Below are 18953 nucleotides of genomic sequence, written 5' to 3'. Positions count from 1 at the left end.
TATTGACTGAGGAAGAATTTTCTTTACACAGAACCCAGGCCAGCCTCCCTGTCATTTCTTCCTAATGGTTTTAACTCCATCTTCATCAGCCAAGCAGAAAGGTCCAACCTTTCACCTATGCCCTTCAAAAATATGAAGAGAGCAAAACTATCTGCCCCTGAATCTTCTCTTCTTCACTTTAAACACCTCCAGTTCCTTTACCTGATCCTCTAATTACCCACATTCCCCACATTCTCCCTGGCTCAACTCAGGGAAAGGGAAGGGAAGGGAAGTTAGTAGTACATGAAACTGCAGCAGTATCATGGACCAGTAGTGGTGGGCCTTGGAGTACAGGAAAATGAACCAAAGGATTGTAGGAAGGAGTGAGTAAACCAGAGACAATGGGTGGTAGGGTTGGAGGATTAGGCAGCTGTTTCTTTTACCTCAGTCTTCTTGGGGGAGAGGGGATTGGATTTAATAAGTCTTGATTCATAGGACTTGATGAATAAGATAGGGAGGTTAAACATAAATCTAGTAAACACCTCATTTGCAAGGTACATTTGGTATTGGGTTACAAAGGCAAAATGGAACAAGTACTGCCCTCAAGGAACTTATATTCATTTTAAAAAATAGATTTTATTTCCCCCAGTTATATGCAAAGATAATTTTTTACTTTTTTAAAAATTTTGAGCTACAAATTTTTCTCTTCCTTCCTTCCTCCCTGCCTTAGATAGTAAGCAATATGATATAGGTATATATGTTCAATCATACAAAACATATTACTTTATGTGTTCTGTTGTGAAAGAAGAGACAGACCCAAGAAAGAAAAATGCATAAAGTATGCATTCAGACTCTCAGATATTTCTCTGGAGGTGGATAGGATTTTTCCATCATGAGTTCCTTGGAATTGTCTTAGATCATTGTATTGCTGAGAACAGCTAAGTTATTCAGAGTTGATCATCTTATAGTATTGCTCTTACTGCTCATTTCACTTTGCATCAGTTATATAAGATTTTCCAGGTTTTTCTGATCACCATTTCTTATAGCATAGTAAAATTCCATAACAATCATATACCACAACTTGTTCAACCATTCCCCAACCGACGAATATAACCCTCAATTTCCAAATCTTTGTCAACACAAAAAGAGATGCTCTAAATATTTTTGAACAAATACCCCATCTTTTAAAAATCTCTTTAGGATACAGACCTAATAGTGATATTGAAGTTTTGTAGCCTTTTGGAAATTAGAAGCTTGTATTCAAATAGGGAGATAGAACTTGTAAAAGGTAAGTAAAACACATATGTAAAGTAATACAAAATACTTTCAAGAGGCAAAGAGTGTCAGGAGTTGAGAGATCAGAAAAGGTCTCAAGGAGTAGGGAGACATTGCATTGAAGGATGTTAGAAATTCTATGAGATAGAGATGCCAACGGGGTTTATAGAGGGGACTTTTACAACTCTGACATTGAATGAATTTATGACTGAGGGGAGGAGATTGGAGCACTGATAATGGACAAGCATTAGAACTGGGGGCAGAAATCCTTCTAGTTCTAAGTCCTGTTCCAAGTTTTGAAATTTCTGCAGCTTCCCAAGGCTAAATGTGAGCAGAATCATTGGGTGAAAACCTGGAAGTGTCTGATGAGATTGGATCTTAAGAGAGGTTCTGGTGCAGAATTGAGGTCCTCAGAGCTCTGTTTCAGGCTAGAAGATGCCCTTCTAGAAGTCCAGGTTTGATGGTCCAAGAGAACTCTTACAGATGAATTTGTATTTTAATGCACAGTTTTCATCATTCCAGGAAGTGAGTGCCTCCATCTTCATCTCCACACAATCCTCTTTCCCCTGATAATTAGTGGGTTGTCCTGGCATCCAGAACCTAATTGATGAATGGTAGACACAGGCTCATTCAAGAGATTGAGATTAATGGAGTCTTTCAATAACTGGCTGTATATCTTATTGTTTTGTTAGGGAAATTTGATTTCTATATTCTAGTGTTTGAAATTCTTAATGTGGGCAAGAGACTCAATTTGCTTTGCTTGACCTCACAAGTTAGAATTAGGAGCAGTAGGTAGAAGTGGGTGGCATATGGGGCAGCTAGGTGGCACAGTGGATAGAGCACCGTCCCTGAAGTCAGGAGTACCTGAGTTCAAATTTGACCTCAGACACTTCATAATTACCTAGCTGTGTGGCCTTGGGCAAGCCTCTTAACCCCATTTGCCTTGCAAAAATAAGCAAACAAACAAAAAAAAAAAGAAGTGGGTGACTTGAAGTCAAGAAGGTCTGAGTTTAAATTCAGCCTTAGACACTTCATTAACTGTACATCCCTGGGCAAGTCACTATTGCTGTCAGTCTATATCTTTATCTGTAAAATTGGTATGGACATTAAACACCTAATATAGGGGGTGATTGTGAGGGACAAATTTGATAGTGTGTAAATAGTTTTGCAAACCTTGAAGCATTAAATAGTTAGAAATTGTTATTATTATTAAGAAAAAAATCTCTTAACAATGAGAGTGACCCCAGGGTGGGATGATTGCTTCTAAAAAAAAGTAAACTCCTGGTCACTGGGAAAAATGGATCATCACTTATTGGGAATTTTGTAGAGACAATTATCTTGCATGGATGCATTGACCTCTGAGATTCCTTCCAACTCATTTTATAATTCTCAGATGCCTAGAGAAGACATGAAGAATTAAAACAAGTTAGCCAGAGAAAACAGGAATTAGAACTGGAGCAGATTGATAGAATCCTAGGACCAGAAGGTTTAGAGCTGGGAGAGCTCTGATGTGATGCCCAGGAAAGGAATGAGACTCATCTAAAGGTCACACCAGATCATTTTTTAAAAATTCAGATTCAGGTTCTCTGATTCCAAATCTGGTTATACTTGCCATTTGAACCAGAATCATGGCTAGTTATAGCAGTGAAGTTTGAAGCATTGAACTCACAGTTAGAAAAGCAGCTGATATGTGTGTGTGTGTTTATGTACCTATGTACATGTGTGGTGATTTGCCCTTGAGCTGAGCTGTCACTATAAGAATATTAGAACTATATGTTGTGGGAGCTAAGCAATTGCCAAATCTTCCATTACCACCTTACATTTCTGGCATCTTATTTCTTCTCTCCACCAACACAGCTGCCACCCTGGTGTTGATACTCATTGCCTCATCCCTAGATTATTGCAACAACTTCCTAACTTCTCTTACTGACTCAAGTTTCTCCTACACACTGCTATCAAAGTAATTTGCCTTATGTCCAGATCTTAGAAAGTGACTTCCCTATTTAATCAAAGCCATTGATATCCTATTTCTCCTGTTGCTTTGTTGTTGAGTAGTTTAAGTCATGTCTGACTTTTTTTGACCCCATTTGGGGTTTTCTTGGCAAAGATACTATAATGGTTTGCCATTTCCTTCTCCAGTTCATTTTATAGATGGGGAAACTGAGGCAAACAGGGTTAAGTGTCTTTCCCAGGGTCACACAGCTAGTGTCTGAGTTCAGATTTTAACTCAGAGAGATGAATCTTCCTGACTCCAGGCCTAGTGAATCACCTAGCTACCCCTATTTTCTTTTTTTATTTTCTTTGACTTTTGCACAGCAATGGAGTTAAGTGACTTGCCTAAAGTCATACAGCTAAATAAGTATTAAGTGTCTGAGGTCAGATTTGAGCTCAGGTCTTCCTGCTTCCAGGATCAGTGCTTTATCTACTGTACCCCCTATTGCCCACTCCCTATTTTCCTTCAGATCAAATATAACTCCTCTCTTGAGCTCTAAATGTCTATCACAATAGGGCCCCAAATGACCTTTCCAGTCTTGCTGGATATTACTCCCCTCCTTCTATAATCTTTGATTCAACCAAAATGACTGTTCCTCATTTATGACATTCTATCTCCTATCACTATACCTTTTAAATTGGCTATCCTTCAATGTACTCCTTCCTTATCTCTGGCTCATTAAATCCTTCCCTTCCTTTAAGAGGTGGCACAAGCTCCAAGGCATGAAGCTTTTTCTACAGCTACTAGCACCCTTCCTCCTAAACTACCTTGTATTTAACTTCTTTATATGTATTTGTATTTGTTGACTTTATATTTATGCTATATTTATAATTATTATATGTACTTGTCTCTACCCCCCACCTATGAAAATTTAAGTTTCTTTTGAACTGGGATTACTTCCTTCTTTATATTTGAATCCTCAGAACCTAATATAATGAATGTCTGGAATTTGTAGGACTTAACAAATACTTGTAGATTGATTGGTTAATTGATGAGGAAGAGTCTGCCTTACTCTTCTTAGTTAATATAGTGGCCATTTTTGTGGCAACCTTGGTTGCTTATAGAGGCCCAGCAAGAGCTAGCCCCAGGCAGGGGTGGCTAGGTGGTGCAGTGGATAGAGCACTAGCTCTTGGAGTCTGGAGGACCTGAGTTCAATTCCAGCCTCAAACACTTAATAACTACCCTGTGTAGTCTTAGGCAAGTCACTTAACCCCATTACCTTGCAAAAACCTAAAAAAAAAAAAGTTAGATCCAGAGAAGCCTAGAAAATTCAGGGGGGCCTACAGCTGCATTGTTGGGATTCCTCTAAGTCTTCCCTTTGTTTTAAGTTTTTTCTTATCCTTGTGTAAGTGACTAAAGGAACGCTATGTGCTTCTTTAGCTCCTGGGAGAGAAGAGCTGTGGATGTTCATGGTGCCTCCCTTGTGCCCTCAGGTTAAACTACCCAGAAGGACAATGTGTGTCTGTGATGTAATATTGACTCTTTCTGAAACAGTCTAGGGCTGTGTCTTTGAGCCACAACTGCCTTAGGCTCTGTCCCATCAGTGTTGGAGAATGTTTGAGAACCTCAGACACAAACAAGTTTCCTAAGTGTTTTATTGTCTATAAAGCAGCATTAGTTTCACACACACACACACACACACACACACACACACACACACACACACACACACCACAGTCAGTCACTCTTACAGGCAAGACTAGACTACTTCAGTTCCCATCATTACCACTGAGCTGTTCTTAGAGGGTCGGAGTGATGAAAGGCCCAAAAAATCTCAATGTAATTGATAGGAGAATGAAGGGCTGGGGAGGACCAGAAATACTAGACTTACCCTCTGCTCTGGACTGGATCATAAATGGTCCCATCCACCCAGGTCCAGGTATCTTCTGTGTGTCTGTCATTCAGCCCAATCCAATGTCTTTCTCCCTTCAATATCTTGTAAAGAAATTCCTTAGGAACAATTCAATAGAAAATGTATTATTATGTGCATGCATGTATGTGCCTGCATTTGTTGGCCCATCTGTGTTTGTCTGAGTATTTCCCAGTGGAGTGGAAATGTGGGGGCTGATGGGACAAAGTAATATCCTACCTAGGGCTGACATCACTTATAGATGCCACCCCTGCCCTAGAACAAGGAAGCACAATAAGACAGGTTGAGAAGGATGAGAAGAGCAGAGATTGAACTGATCTCCTGAGGAGGAGCAATGAAGACCCCAGACAAATGTTTCCCCTGGGGTTAGGAGTCTATATCTCTGTCCTCTGGGGAATTCCTAGGCATTAAAAAGTCATTTGTTCCAGTCCCTCATCTAACACCTGGGCCACAAATTGTGAGGGTACACCTTACCTGTTCTCCTACAGAAGTCACAGATGCCAAGTGGGAATTCTGGGATACACAGAATTTCTCAGCCTCTTCCCAGGACTTGATGTCACAAGAGAAGTAGTAGAGACTTCCATTGTAAATTTTCCAGTTCTTGGAGACTCTCTTTATGAAATTCCCTTTGGAGGAGAAGAGGAGAGAAGGGGATGAATTCTTAGCAGAAAGAGACCAAGAAGTTCATAGGATTTCAAGCTGAAAGTATATAGAGAAATGTAAGGGAAATGCTGCCTCTATATAGACCATAGAGTATAAAAATATAGCGCCATGTGAGAAATCTTTAGGTCCCATATTGACATTGACAATAGGCAGCATTTCCCTCCCCCAACTCAGCCTAATTTGTGTGAAACCTGAGTGCTGTTCAATATAATCAATCAGTACTATTTTTTTCCATTATATACTTCCAAGGCCTAACAGCTTTCTTTCCTAATGAAGGAAAATAGCTGAAGACTTTTCCATTTTGATGACTGGGTGATTCAGTCTTTCACTAAAGCTGAAACTTCTGATCTATGAGTGGAAAAAAAGGAAGGCAGAGCCCACTTCTCATTTGGAAGGAAAACCTTGAAATTCTCAGATGAGGACTTTGGTTGAAAGCTACAGACTAGTAGAAGAAGAAATTCCCGCAACCACATATCCAGCAGGTTAATACCTCTAAGAATCAAGAAACCAATCACCAGTGCTAGTGACACATGGCAATCACCATGAGATCTCTGGAACACTGCCTTTTATACTCAATTTATAGTGGGTTTAAGCCAAAACAAGAAGATGCATCACCAGGAAATATATATGTGGCCCCACATTGTTAGAGATGTGACTTGCTTGTATACAAATGGATCTTAGTTACATATGTTTCCTATGGGTAAGTCTCTCCCTGCATATTTCCTAAATGTACTGGCTATTTCTATGGATGATTTGTATATTTGTAGGATGTGTACTCTAGGAGAAAAGGTTCTACTACTGATCTTTCTATTATTTCGGTAAAGTATCTTTAATTTGAACCAGTTGAGTCCTCTGACTGATTAGTTAAAAATAAACATTGATGAGGGTTCATCAGATAAAGGTATGCAAATACTCAAAATACTTTGAACTTGGGGAAGCTGGTAGTGGGGTAGTCCATGGGCAAGTTGGAGTGACCCAGGTGCTCTATATAATTATGCAGGAACTTCATTCACATTAAAAATACTTACCTGAGACAACATGGGGGCTCAAGCAAATAGCCATTGCTATTTGGGGAGTATGGGGGGATCTGTAGTAAGGATAATCAAGAGATAGACATAGAGAGGTCTAACTGAGGTTTCTCCACTGGGAACCACAAAAGGGGAAACTCACCATACTGCTCTCTCAAGATATTGTAGGTGGTATTGATCTCCTCCAAAGAGTCCTTCAAAGTCTTGAATTCCAAGGTCATATTGTTCTTCTTCTCCAAAGAGTCCTTCAGGGTCTTGATTTCCTGGTTCATTCTCTTCTTTGCCTGCAAACCTGGAATTAAATTCCGAGGGTACTTGCATAATGGGAAGAGGAGCCCCTGGGGGCTCAGTAAGTGAAATTCTTATCTTTGAAGAGAAATGAGATAAAACTAATGACCTAAGTCCCTTCTTAGCTGGGACTTTAGGAAGGGATGGTGATATGATTCCTATTCAGGAAAAGATCTGGGGCCTCTTCTTGGATCCCCACCTGGGGATGTGGGGATGCAACCCAACAATAGTGTTACTATCAGAATTGCATAGCCAGGATGACACCCAGGCCTTGGTTTCTGCAGCTTGGAGGATATATACTTTCTTCCCCAATATCCAGTTTAAGAATTGGTTGCACTTGGATAGACAGTCTAACCCAGACTGGCTTCCTTTAGGAGTTGCTCACTCCACCTCCAACAGAATGGACATGAAAAACTCCCTCCCTCTCCCAGGGTCTCTGAGCCTTGTGTCAGAGACATACAATCAGGGAAAAGAGATTGATAAGATGATCTGCAAAAACTAAAAGGAATTCTTTTGATCAGGGCAATGATTACCCAGAGATTTGGGAACTGAATATTGTTTTGTGGTCATCATTAATGTGATACCTTGCTTATGCAGTTTTCCAAAACTATCTTTTATCTCAGACTCAAAGAACATTAGAGCTAGAAGAAGTCTTAGAATCCAGCCCCCAATTTACAGAGAAGGAAACTGTGCCTTAGAGAGAGAAGAGACTTCTCCAAGGTCACAGTGCTAGTGCTGGGGAAGGAATGAAATTGGGTCTTCTCATGTAAAGGTCAGGGCTCTTTCCATTACTTCAAGTAGTGGTTGGTCAAAACAACCTTGAAGGTCCTTTCATACTCTAAGATTCTATGGTTCCATAATGGAGGGATAGATGAAAATAACCAAGATTATGTTATAGAGAGGAGTGAATGGACCCAGAGAAGAGAAGGTCACATAGCATGTCAATGATTTTTTCCCATCACACCCAAGTGGAAGAGTGGGATGAGAAGAGGGTGAAGACTTCAGGACTCTGCTGACAATTCTGGGGTGATGATGATGAAGAGACAAGATAGGAGAACACAGAACTGAGAAGGGAGATTGAGGGGTATGCTTGGGTATCCTTGATACCCAATCAGTGTGGAAGCCTCTGAACGAGAGAGTTTAGATTATTTATCCAGTGTCAAGCACCCAGTAAAGGTGAAATTCAGGATTCCAACCTCAGTGACCTAATTCCATGCTCAGGTTGCTTTCAATCTCATCATGATGTTTTATAGGATTAAGAGCTGGAGGGAATCTTACAGATCCTTTAGTCCAGCTCTCAATACCACTCTGGGGCTCAGTTTTCTAATCTCTAAAAACAGGAGGTTGCACTAGATATTCTATAAGTTACTTTCTAGCTCTAACATGGTGTGTATGTATGTGCATGTACATATGTGTGTTTGTAAGGAAGAGAGAGACAAATAAACAAAGGCGGAGTGAAAAAGATACAAAGAGACACCCAGAGATAGTTGAATGAGGTTTTTGATTCTGAGTTTTAGGTCGCTAGGTATGAGTATCTTTTCCATCCCATACCTGCACCAGTCAATCTCAAATTCCTACTAGAATCTCTTCTAACTCTTCTGAGTTCTACAACAATCTGATCATTTCTGTTATCACAGTTACACCCTTCCCTCTCAGGGAGAAGCAGGATTCCTCCCATCTGAGATAGAGACAGCCCTATGGAACCTTAGCCAGGAACTCTTGGAATTACTCACATTGAGCTGCCACAATCACAAGCGATATGATCAAGACCAAGGACAGGAGGATCAGGGCTCCATGGATCATTCGTTGCATCCTAGGGCTTAATCGCATCTTTGCTTTAGAGAAGAAACCTTATAGGGGGAGAAAGATTCAGGTTTAAAGCAATATTTACTGAAATAGACTACTGTCCTGGCATTCTTAGTTGTTGCTATTATAACTACTGTTAAATTTATTATCTATTTCCTCCCTCCTCTTCACTGTGGGGACCCATGGCTTCATCATATACAATTCAACCTCTCTCTTTGTGCATTTCCTTGAGTATATAAATACTTGTGTTTACTGATGACTGTTAAATTAGTAAATTTTTTTTATTTAAGGCAATGGGGTTAAGTGACTTGCCCAAGGTCACACAGCTGGGCAATTTTTAAGTGTCTGAGGTCAGATTTGAACTCAGGTCCTCCTGACTCCAGGGCTGGTGCTCTATCCACTGTGACACCTAGCTGCCTTAAATTAGTAAATTTTTTAAAAATTAAATTGAATACTTTTAATTAATAAAGTTAATTAATAATTAAAAATAAATAATGTAAAAATTGTGGAAAGGGAAATTCAAATCCAAGTCTGTTCTAATGCTTAGTCCAATGTTTTTTCTACATTGCCTCTAGCTCAAGGACTCTTAACCTGGGATCTACAGTCCCCTTATGGGTCCATGAATAGATTCCACAGGGTCCATGAACTTGGACAGGAAAGAATTGCATCTTCGTTTTACTAATTTCAGTATCATTTGACAGTCCTCTCTACTGATTTTACACACTTTAAAACATAATTCTGATAAAAGTGTCCAGAGGGTTCACTCTTCATTTAAGTGAAACACAAAAGGAGAAGAGCTCATGCTCTGTCTTGCATGAGTATTATTATCCTTATGAAGCAGTTCGTTTAGACTCTTTCCTATATCTTGATTGCCCCATTGTCCCATAACCTCTCATACCAACTCTGGGTTACTTCCACAATTTACTTTCTAACCCTGCTCCAAAACCATCAGATGCTGTTGAAGAAAGTCATGAAATTAGGCCAACTGACTCAATCAAAAATTTGTTACCAAATCGCATCTGAGCCATCACTATTGCATAGAAATCATTTTACTCTTCTCTGCCTCTCAACTGAACTTTTCATAGCTGCTGTTAAAAGTCCTCTCTTGTCTCCTTTTTCCTCCTATGCTACTCCCTACCTCCTTTCTCTCAACAGCAGAGATCTTTGTCTCCTGATGAGAAAGCTGAAGGCTGGGATTCTACTTGAACTGATGAAGCTCTGGGGTTTGAAGGTTGAGGTGTGAGGGCTTCTCAGGGATCTCAGGGAACAGGGAGCACTTTGACCCCTGCCTTCAGGTGGAGTATATCCAGAACAGGGAACACAAGCCCAACGTTTTCCCCCTTGACCAAAGAAGGAGAAGGCCACTGTTTTCCTTCTTTCTCCAAATGAAGAGGACATAGGTGGAAGAACCCAGAACTTCTACTCCCCTCTACCACCCAAAGACTGGGAAGTAAGACTGGAATGGTCAAAAGGATCAAAATGCAGAAGGACCCACATTTTGGAAAGAACATCAGCAAAAGAAAAGAAAGTAACCAAGGATAGGGAGGGTATCAAGGCTAAATTACAGGAAGTGGGTATATTATTCTTTCCAGGAGGAGATCTGGGCTTGAACATTGTAATTGTTTTCAAATATTTGAAGGGATACCATGCAGAAGGTTTGCCTTATTTTGCCTGGTCCTGGAAGGAAGAACTAGAAATAATCTATGAAAATTGCAGAGAAGTAGAATTGGGCTCCTTGTGAGAAGGAACTTTCCACCATTCCAAGTTATCCCAAAATTGAATAATGAGTTGACTTGGAAGACAGAGATCTCCCAGAAGAAGATGGATGACCATTTGCCAGGGATGTGCAACCATATGCCAGTTTAATGATTTCCACATAGGGAAATTCCTTCAATCTTTAGGATTCTTGAACTTCCACACTGAGGGTTTAGATTTTTGCCTATTGGTATCAGGGAACTTCCTGGAGAAGTGATTTTAGTTATAGTGTGGAAAGGTTCTTGTCTCAAGGTAATGGGATATCCCATCATCTAGGGGAGAGATTGGAATGATAGTGATGAGCAGGAGCAGTTGGGCTGCAGGAAAGGGGGGTGCAGTTTGGGTGGACTCACCTTGGGGCCAGAAGATTGGCCAATCATCTGCAGTAGAATCAGTAACTTCAGTGTCCATCTGTTCTTTTAGTCAGACAGGGCTCTGGGCTCCTGTGTAGATGCTCTCAATATATTTCTATCAGTTCACATTTCAGGGAGGGCAGCCGAGTGGAAAGAACTCTGGAGCTGGAGTCTGAAGATCTCATTTCAAATCCTGTCTTTCATATTTACTAACTGGGTGACATCAGGCAAATCACTTAACTTCTCTGATCCTCAGTTTCATCATCTATAAATGAACTGATTGAATTCGGACCTCTGAGATCCCTTCTAGCTCTAAATCTATCATCCTGTGACATTTATTTATTGGGAGAAATGGGAAGTGTGAACAGGACTCCACCCTCAATCTGGGGCTGTAGTGCTGAGTCTGCCCTCTCAGATCAAGGCTTTACAATTTCTCTACCTCCTACATAAGAGCTTCTAGGGTTTGGGATAGCTGTCAGATCGGGTGCTTTCCTCCCCAAACCCCTGGGAAATACTACTGCAGATAGTATTTTCCTCATTTGAAAGATGGGACACTATAGACTAAGAGAATTAAAATGATTTGTTCACAGGAGTATGCTGAAAAATGTCTAACAATGGACTCTCCGGGGAAAAAAAGACATATGTACACATGACATACTTTTTTTTAAATTTAAGGCAATGGGGTTAAGTGACTTGCCCAAGGTCACACAGCTGGGCAATTATTAAGTGTCAGAGGCCAAATTTGAACTCAGGTACTCCTGACTCCAGGGTCAATGCTCTATCCACTGTGCCAATTACCTGCCCCACATAATATACTTTTAAGCTTAAATTATATTATTGACATTTTCTTCATTTCTTTCTTTAGCCTAGACAATCAATAAAACAATAGATCAAACCTTCATTTGTAGTATTTGCTGATTTCTAAGGTATAAGTATTTACATGGAAAATTTAATAAGCAACTCTTCCTAATCTATAGAAGCTGGTTCCAATATATTCCTGGCCCAGAGTCAGAAATCTCATCTTATATTACCTTGGACAAGGTGGTGTTTAGTGATTCTGTAGGAATGCATGGTTCTAGTGTCAAAGATCTGCCATGATGGTAGTGAGAGCTTGAGTTGGTTTTTTTGAATGAACCAATAAGCCACAGCCCAGAGGGACAGGATTTGAGAAGAGTCAATGTTAGAATGGAAGGTTTGAGGGAGTTGGAAGATTCATGGAGGAATGAGCTGGAGGTTTAGGTTGGAAAGAGGTTTCCCTCATTTGCTACTTTCTAACCATTGACTAATTTTTGATTCCCAGTGGGATGTATCTGAGCCTTTTTATTTCTCTGGCCCCTGGATCCTTAGATCCCTAAATTCAGTTTCTCCTATTGTCTCTGTCCTCTTCCTGCTGACCCTTCATCTCTGATTGCGCTCACTTCCTTCTTTCCCCCTCCATCAACCACATGGGTGGGGTAATTTAGAGTTTAGAGTTTCTTTGTGAAGAACAAGAAGCCATTTCCATTAAATCCAGGTTACTTTCCCTCACTGGAAGATACTTTCTAGAATTACATTTCCCATAAACTTGAGTACTCTTGATTGAGGATAATTACACCAAGAGGCAAGGATTGTGATGGAGGATGCTTCTGGAAAGAACAGAAAAGAGGAAGGTTCTGAGACCTCAACAATCTCAGCACATTCCTAGAGATGGAAGAAGATTGCAGAGAAATGGCAAAAATGGGGGATGCTTGAAATGGAGAGTCAGGGGCTTGGCAAGATAGAGTTGACTTTATCAGAAGTTTTATCAGACCTTTTCCAACCCTGGAGATAGAGTCTTACCAGGGATTGTTTTCCCAGATTTTCTACATAAAACAGCAAAAATAGCAGGATAAATCTTATTAACAAAGGATACATCTGCAACCATAGGGCCCACATAGTGATTGTGGGAGGTCATGGCTGTTCATTCTGGGTCCCTGTTCTAGCTCCTTGTGGGCCCCAGTGATGACAAGATTCTCTCTGTGTAGTTCTTTGAGGAGAACAAATTCTAGTTAAGGACAATCTGAATCAATCAAGCAAGCAATTAAGAAGCCCAAATTCCCTCAAGGATGGTTTGACGTTCCAGAAGATTCCAACTTAGAACAAGAGCTACTTGAAAAGTTTCCAGATGATAGCAATCATTTTACAAAGGGAAAGCGTGGTCCCAGAGGCCCTGAACTTACTCAATATGAAGATTGAGAATGAAAAGGATGTTGTGTGGATTTTTAGGAGTCTGATTTTTGACAAACTAACTGGTCTCTTATGAATGTAGTATATTTAAATTTAATTTCTGCATATTTAATTTCTTTGTGTTCCTTTTTTAACTAAAAAATCATCTGTTTTGGAGATTGTTCATTCATAAGAAATTGTTTCTTGCTTTAGCATATTTAATTTTATGGATTTTTAAATGAAGAGATGATGTTCAGGGATGCCTGTTAATTTTATCAGTAAAATTAAAATTGCTTATGTGATAAATTTTATAATTTAATTTTTTATGGAGTAAAGGAGGTTCATTGTTTGAAAAGGTATTATTGGGACATAAAATGTTTTAAACCTCCAGGTATATATTTCTGGGTCTATTCTCTAATCTTTTTAGTTGAAAACTAGAAACAAGTACATCATTGAAATTTCAAGAAACAATTACATTATTAATGCAAAATGATACATTTCATTTCCACTAATTGGGAATTTATGATAATTTGAACACATGAATTAGTAATGTAAATTAGACTACCATACCAGCATTATCTATAAAGAAAGGTTTGGCCAAGTAAATAATAACATAACCAGCATTTGAGTGAAGCAAGTCTTTATTGAATACCTTCTCTATACCTAGCACTGTGCTAAATTGGGGGAGAGGGAAATATAGAAGGGAAAAAAAGAGGCACAGACCCTGATCTTCAGGAGCTTTTGATATAACTTGGGGAAATCATAGTATAGTTTTCCAAATTGTGGTTTGTATGACATTGGTAGGAGAAAAGTCTGTGGGGGTCAGAAAATTTGAGGCAGTGGATTATTGGATATTTCTAAATATAACTCTTGAATAAATACATCCTTTTATTTAATTGCTAACAAGGTTCAAATCAAATTTGACATGTGAAACTAGCATCAAATTCTCAACAGTTGATGAGGGGGCAGAAAGAGAGGTTTACAACAGAAGGCAGTGTGCCCCAACATAGGTGGCATGCAGGGACTAGGTGATTACAAGGTGAAAGGACCTCCTTACACCAGAGGGAAGGGTTGGACACTTTTATTCTCAAATATTGCTTGAATGCTTCCCCTACAAGCCAGCCCTTCCTTATGGCAAGTGGAACTAGTAGAAGCCAATTAATTGGTTTTAGAAGGCATAAGCACTCTGCCTTTCCTTCTGGTGGCAGGTTCTAACCTTTTGACAATGAATTTAGTTCATTGACTATTTGATATTTTATGTAACTTTTATTTTATGTGTAAGTTTTATTTTTTGTTATAAAATTACAATGAATACTTAATTTTATTTGAATACAATGCAAGTTAAAAAAACAAAGGATATATCCACTTTTATTTAATTTCCAGAGAGACAGACAGAGACAGAGTCATAGACAGAGACAGAGAGACACAGTGACAGAGAGAGAGGGAGGGTTGGTTGATTCATGTCCTTTATCAAAGAAGACCAAAATGGTATCACTATTTTAGAGACAAATTACAGTATGTCCAACTGTGGCTGATCAAATCAAAATGAACTCAGAATGCTCTACCACAGGTCAGGCACAAACTGAGGTGATTACTCTAAACTTAGATATCTCAAGTTTCCTTTGAACTACTTCAGTTCTGCCTTGCTCATTGAGTACAGCACCCTTTCTGATTTGGGCACACCATGCTAGGCAGTCCTGTGCTGGCTCACATGCTGCACAATCAATTCCAAAGTTCTTAAGTTCTTAAGAGAGACCTTCAGGGTGTCCCTGTATTGCTTCTTCTGAATTCTTTGTGCTTGCCCTGTGTGAGTTCTCCATAAAATAGTCTTTGTGGCAAGCATATGTTTGGCATTCTAACAATGTGATCAGTCCATCATAGTTTCATTCTCTGTAGTAATATTGGGATGCTAGGCATTTTAGCTCAAGAAAGGACCTCGGCGTCTAGTATCTTCTCCTGCCAGATGATCTCCAGAACCTTCCTAAGACAATTTAAATGGAAGAGATTCAGTTTCCTGGCATGGCTCTAGTAGTAGGCTATTCAGGTTTCACAAGTGTATAGCAATGAGGTCAACACATTGGCTCTATAGACCTTTAGTTTGGTAGTCAGTCTAATAAGACCTCTTCTCTCCCACACTTTCTTTTGGAACCTCCCAAATACAGAGCTAGCTCTGGCAATGCCTGTCTCAACTTCATTATCAATATGTATCTCTCTGGAAAGTACAGTCCCAAGGTAAGGGAACTTATCCATACTATTCAGTACTTCTCCATTAGTTGTAATTGATGGTTCCTCATATGGATGGTATGGTCCTGGCTGATTGATGGAGTACCTGTGTTTTCTTGGTGTTGATTCTTAGACCAAAATTAGCACAAGTAGCAGAGAATGGATCCTTTGTTGCATCTCAGTTTCAGAGGCTGCATTGGGTGCACAATCATCTGCAAACTTCAGAAGATCATGCACCAACACTCCCTCCATTTTGGTCTTGGCTTGTAGCCTTTTCAAGTTGAAGAATATAACATCAGTGTGGTAGCTGATCATGGTGCCATGTTCATTTTCAGTGAAGGCATTTGATAACATGGCTGAAAATATCATGCTAAAAATCATGAAAGTAAGGAAACAGCCTTATTTCACTCCATGGGTGACTGGAAAATCATGAGAGCATTGTCCATTATCCAGAACTGAGGCAAGCAAATTTTGACATAACTTTCCATAAACCCTCACAAGTGACAGTAGCAAAGTCCTTGGTCAAATTTACATGTTTTGTACAGACCTCTGTTCTGCTCCTAGGATTTTTCCTGGAGTTGTTGGGCAGCAAACCCCATATCAACTGTTCCTTGACCATTTCTGAAGTCACACTGGCTTTCAGGGAGGTAACCATCTATCAGATGAAGGATCAACCTATTGAGGAGAATTTTGTTTTTTGTTTTTTAGGTTTTTGCAAGGTAATGGGGTTAAGTGACTTGCCCAAGGCCACACAGCTAGGTAATTACTCAGTGTCTGAGGCTGGATTTGAACTCATGTACTCCTGACTCCAGGGCCAGTGCTCTATCCACTGCACCACTTAGCCACCTCTTTGAGGAGAATTTTGGCAAGAATCTTACCAGCAGTGACTATGAGAAAAACACCTTTGTGTTTATCACAGGACACTATATTTCCTTTCCCTTTGTAGAAATGGGCAATGGAGGCATCCTTGAATTTTGGGGGATAATCTCTTCATGCCATATAACCTGGAAAATTTCAGTCTGTTTTTGAATTGGACCCTTCCCCCCCCACCTTGTAAAGCTCAGCTGGACTAGAATCAATACTAGGTGCTTTGCCACTTGAAGGGAGCCTAATAGCATTCAAAAATCTCTTCTTCATTTGGAACTTCAGCTAGGAACAAATTGACTTCAACATTAGATAAACGGTCAATGACTTCTACATTGATTGGTGATGGTCCTATTGAGAACATTATGGAAGCATTCAACCAATTTCTCTAGGATGATGTCCCTACCACTAATCAATGTGGCTCCAACTGCACTGAGTAGTTGAGATGGACTGTTGCTATCTGCAAAAATTTCATCTGGCTTCTTATTGAACCAAGAGTTTTGCCTCTTTCTAACCTTCACTTGGACTTTACTTTTGTTGGAATTAAATACTGCCTTCTTAGAAATGGATGAACTATCCTACTGGTAAATCTTGTGGAGTTCTCATTTTTCATTTAGCAACTTCTGTCTTTCCTCATCATTTTCAGCAAACCAGTCTTGGTGTTTGCTGGTGTTCTGATCTAGATGAGCAAATGCGGTGCTATACACCAGATCTCTGAAAGCTACCCATTCTTTTTCTGCCCCACTGTTGCCTACTGTGTGTTGTCTCAAGTTTTCCTACAAGTTAGCAACAAGCTATTCCTGCTCAGAGAGGCACTCTAATCTGTTCACATTAATTCTTCTGGTAGTCATTTTGCTTTGGGGCCACTGCTTTGGTTCAATGTGAATATTTTGCTTGGAAAGAATGAGTCTATGATTAGTCTAGCACCCTGTGCCACACATTGTTTTCATTATTCTCACATCTTGTCTGTCTCGTCTCATTACAATCACATAATCTGTTAGATGCCAATGTTTGCTCCAAGGACTCATCCAGGAAATTTTATTGCATTTGGGTAAATGGAACAGTGTTTGTGAAGAGATGGTCATGACATGCGCAAGTCTTCAGTAATAGGTGACTATTGCTGTTACTGTTTCTGACTCCATTCCTCCCAAAGCCATCCTGCCATGTCTGGTAGTATGAACCTACTTTAGCACAAAGTCACCCAGAATTATACACTTGTCCTTTTTTGGTATATTGAAGCTAAGAGTCTCCAGGTCTTTGTAAAATTTTTCTTTCATTTCATCAGGGTTTGTCATGGAGGTATCATAGGCACTAATGATGGTGGCATGGCATTTTCCTGAAAATGACAATCTCATTGTTATGATCCTCTCATTCACTCCTTTTGGTAGGCATTCAAGTTTGTTAATTAGATTAGTTTTAATTTCAAGACCTACCCCAACTTCACGGAGCTCCTCTTCACTGTGGCCACTCCAAGAAACAGTATATCCAAGTCTGACTTCAGTAAGCTGGCCTTCATTTATCAGTCTTGTTTTACTCAGGGCTTCTCTTTGGCCATGATACCTGCTGAGTTCTCTTTCAACAAGAGCTGTTCATTTTTTTTGTCTATTGGATTTCATGTTGTCCATGAGTGTGAGTATGTTCCACATATGAATGGTAAGTGAAATCTGTGAATCTTCTTTGTACTTTTTTTGTGTTTTAACCACAGGGTGGGCTGCCTGTCTGCCATGGTAATTAGGCCAGGTAGGGTAGGCAGACAATTTTTAGGGCACTGTTTCTAGCCCCTTCCTCATACTAGGAGATAAGAAAGATAAGAAATGTGATCCTTATAAAAGTGCTTCTCAGTCAATCAGGGGGCTGCCAAATCTCATTGCTGCTTTCAGTAGGGAAATAACTCTATGGGCCACCTATATGCAGGGTTGTGACTACAACTCTCATTTTATTTGTGTAAACTGGATTTAAATGAGGCAGAGTTGCACAAAGGCATTGGTCTCACTCTCTCCAAAGTCATCATGATCCAGAGTGGCAGGACAAAGTCAAGGCAATTGATGATGGCTCTAGATGCAGTGGATGACCTTGGTGTCTTCGATGTCTAACTAAGCTCTAAGCATTCCACAGTACCTGCTTCAGTTAGCTTCATGGTTGATGTAATGAATTGTTTTCTTCTGCCCATTCCAACAGTGGAAGACTCCACGTGCTTGGGGTAGATACCCCCACCAATTCACCAATGAGCTTGAGACCCTTCAAATTTGGTTTAGCCTGTCTGCTGAAATGGTTTACCAGGATGTGACTGCTGTGCATCTTGGAGACACAGGTAAGAGATGCAGGTAGCTCAGGTGGCCATCCAAGGGAAAAAGCAGCCCTGAAGAGGGTTCAGCAGTCCTCATATCAGAGATACTAGTCTTCCTTGAACACACCCTAACCCCAAGAGAGGGAGGGAAGGAAGGAGGGCAGAAGGGAGGGAAGGTGAAGGTGGAAAAGACAGAGACAGAGAGAGAGAGAAAGAGAGAGACAGACAGAGTCAGAGAGAGAGACAGGGAGACAGAGAGACAGAGAAACAGAGCGAGACAGAGACAGAGACAGAAACAGGGACAGAGAGACAAAGAAACAGAGAGAAACAGAGAGAAAACTGTCCTCCATTTCTAAGCATGAAACTTGGAGACTGTTATATGGGT

The 18953-nt window shown here is 40.1% G+C and overlaps 1 protein-coding gene across 1 annotated transcript; it reads right to left on the bottom strand.

Moving 5' to 3' along the window:
• Positions 1 to 384: 384 nt before the first annotated feature.
• On the bottom strand, positions 385 to 11333 carry LOC141518194 (C-type lectin domain family 4 member K-like). Its single transcript, XM_074229998.1, has 6 exons — positions 11011 to 11333; positions 8830 to 8946; positions 6951 to 7100; positions 5592 to 5743; positions 5079 to 5197; positions 385 to 1854 (listed from the first exon to the last, which is right to left on the bottom strand). Exons 1-6 carry the CDS (start codon positions 11066 to 11068, stop codon positions 1698 to 1700), a joined length of 753 nt encoding a protein of 250 aa, XP_074086099.1. The 5' UTR covers positions 11069 to 11333; the 3' UTR covers positions 385 to 1697.
• Positions 11334 to 18953: the final 7620 nt, after the last annotated feature.

This window comes from Macrotis lagotis, chromosome 3 (genome assembly GCF_037893015.1).
Source record: "Macrotis lagotis isolate mMagLag1 chromosome 3, bilby.v1.9.chrom.fasta, whole genome shotgun sequence".
NCBI lineage: Eukaryota > Metazoa > Chordata > Mammalia > Peramelemorphia > Peramelidae > Macrotis > Macrotis lagotis.
The sequence above is the reverse complement of the archived record's forward strand: the minus strand, read 5'-3'. Positions and strand labels throughout refer to the sequence as shown.

Excerpts from the sequence above, each read along its gene's own strand:
- LOC141518194 (XM_074229998.1), bottom strand. The coding sequence starts at position 11,068 with ATGGACACTGAAGTTACTGATTCTACTGCAGATGATTGGCCAATCTTC. Across the intron at positions 5,198-5,591 it reads TGACTTCTGTAGGAGAACAG|GAATTTCTTTACAAGATATT; the intron begins GTAAGGTGTACC and ends ATTGTTCCTAAG. Across the intron at positions 1,855-5,078 it reads GATCCAGTCCAGAGCAGAGG|GTTCTGGATGCCAGGACAAC; the intron begins GTAAGTCTAGTA and ends TTCATCAATTAG.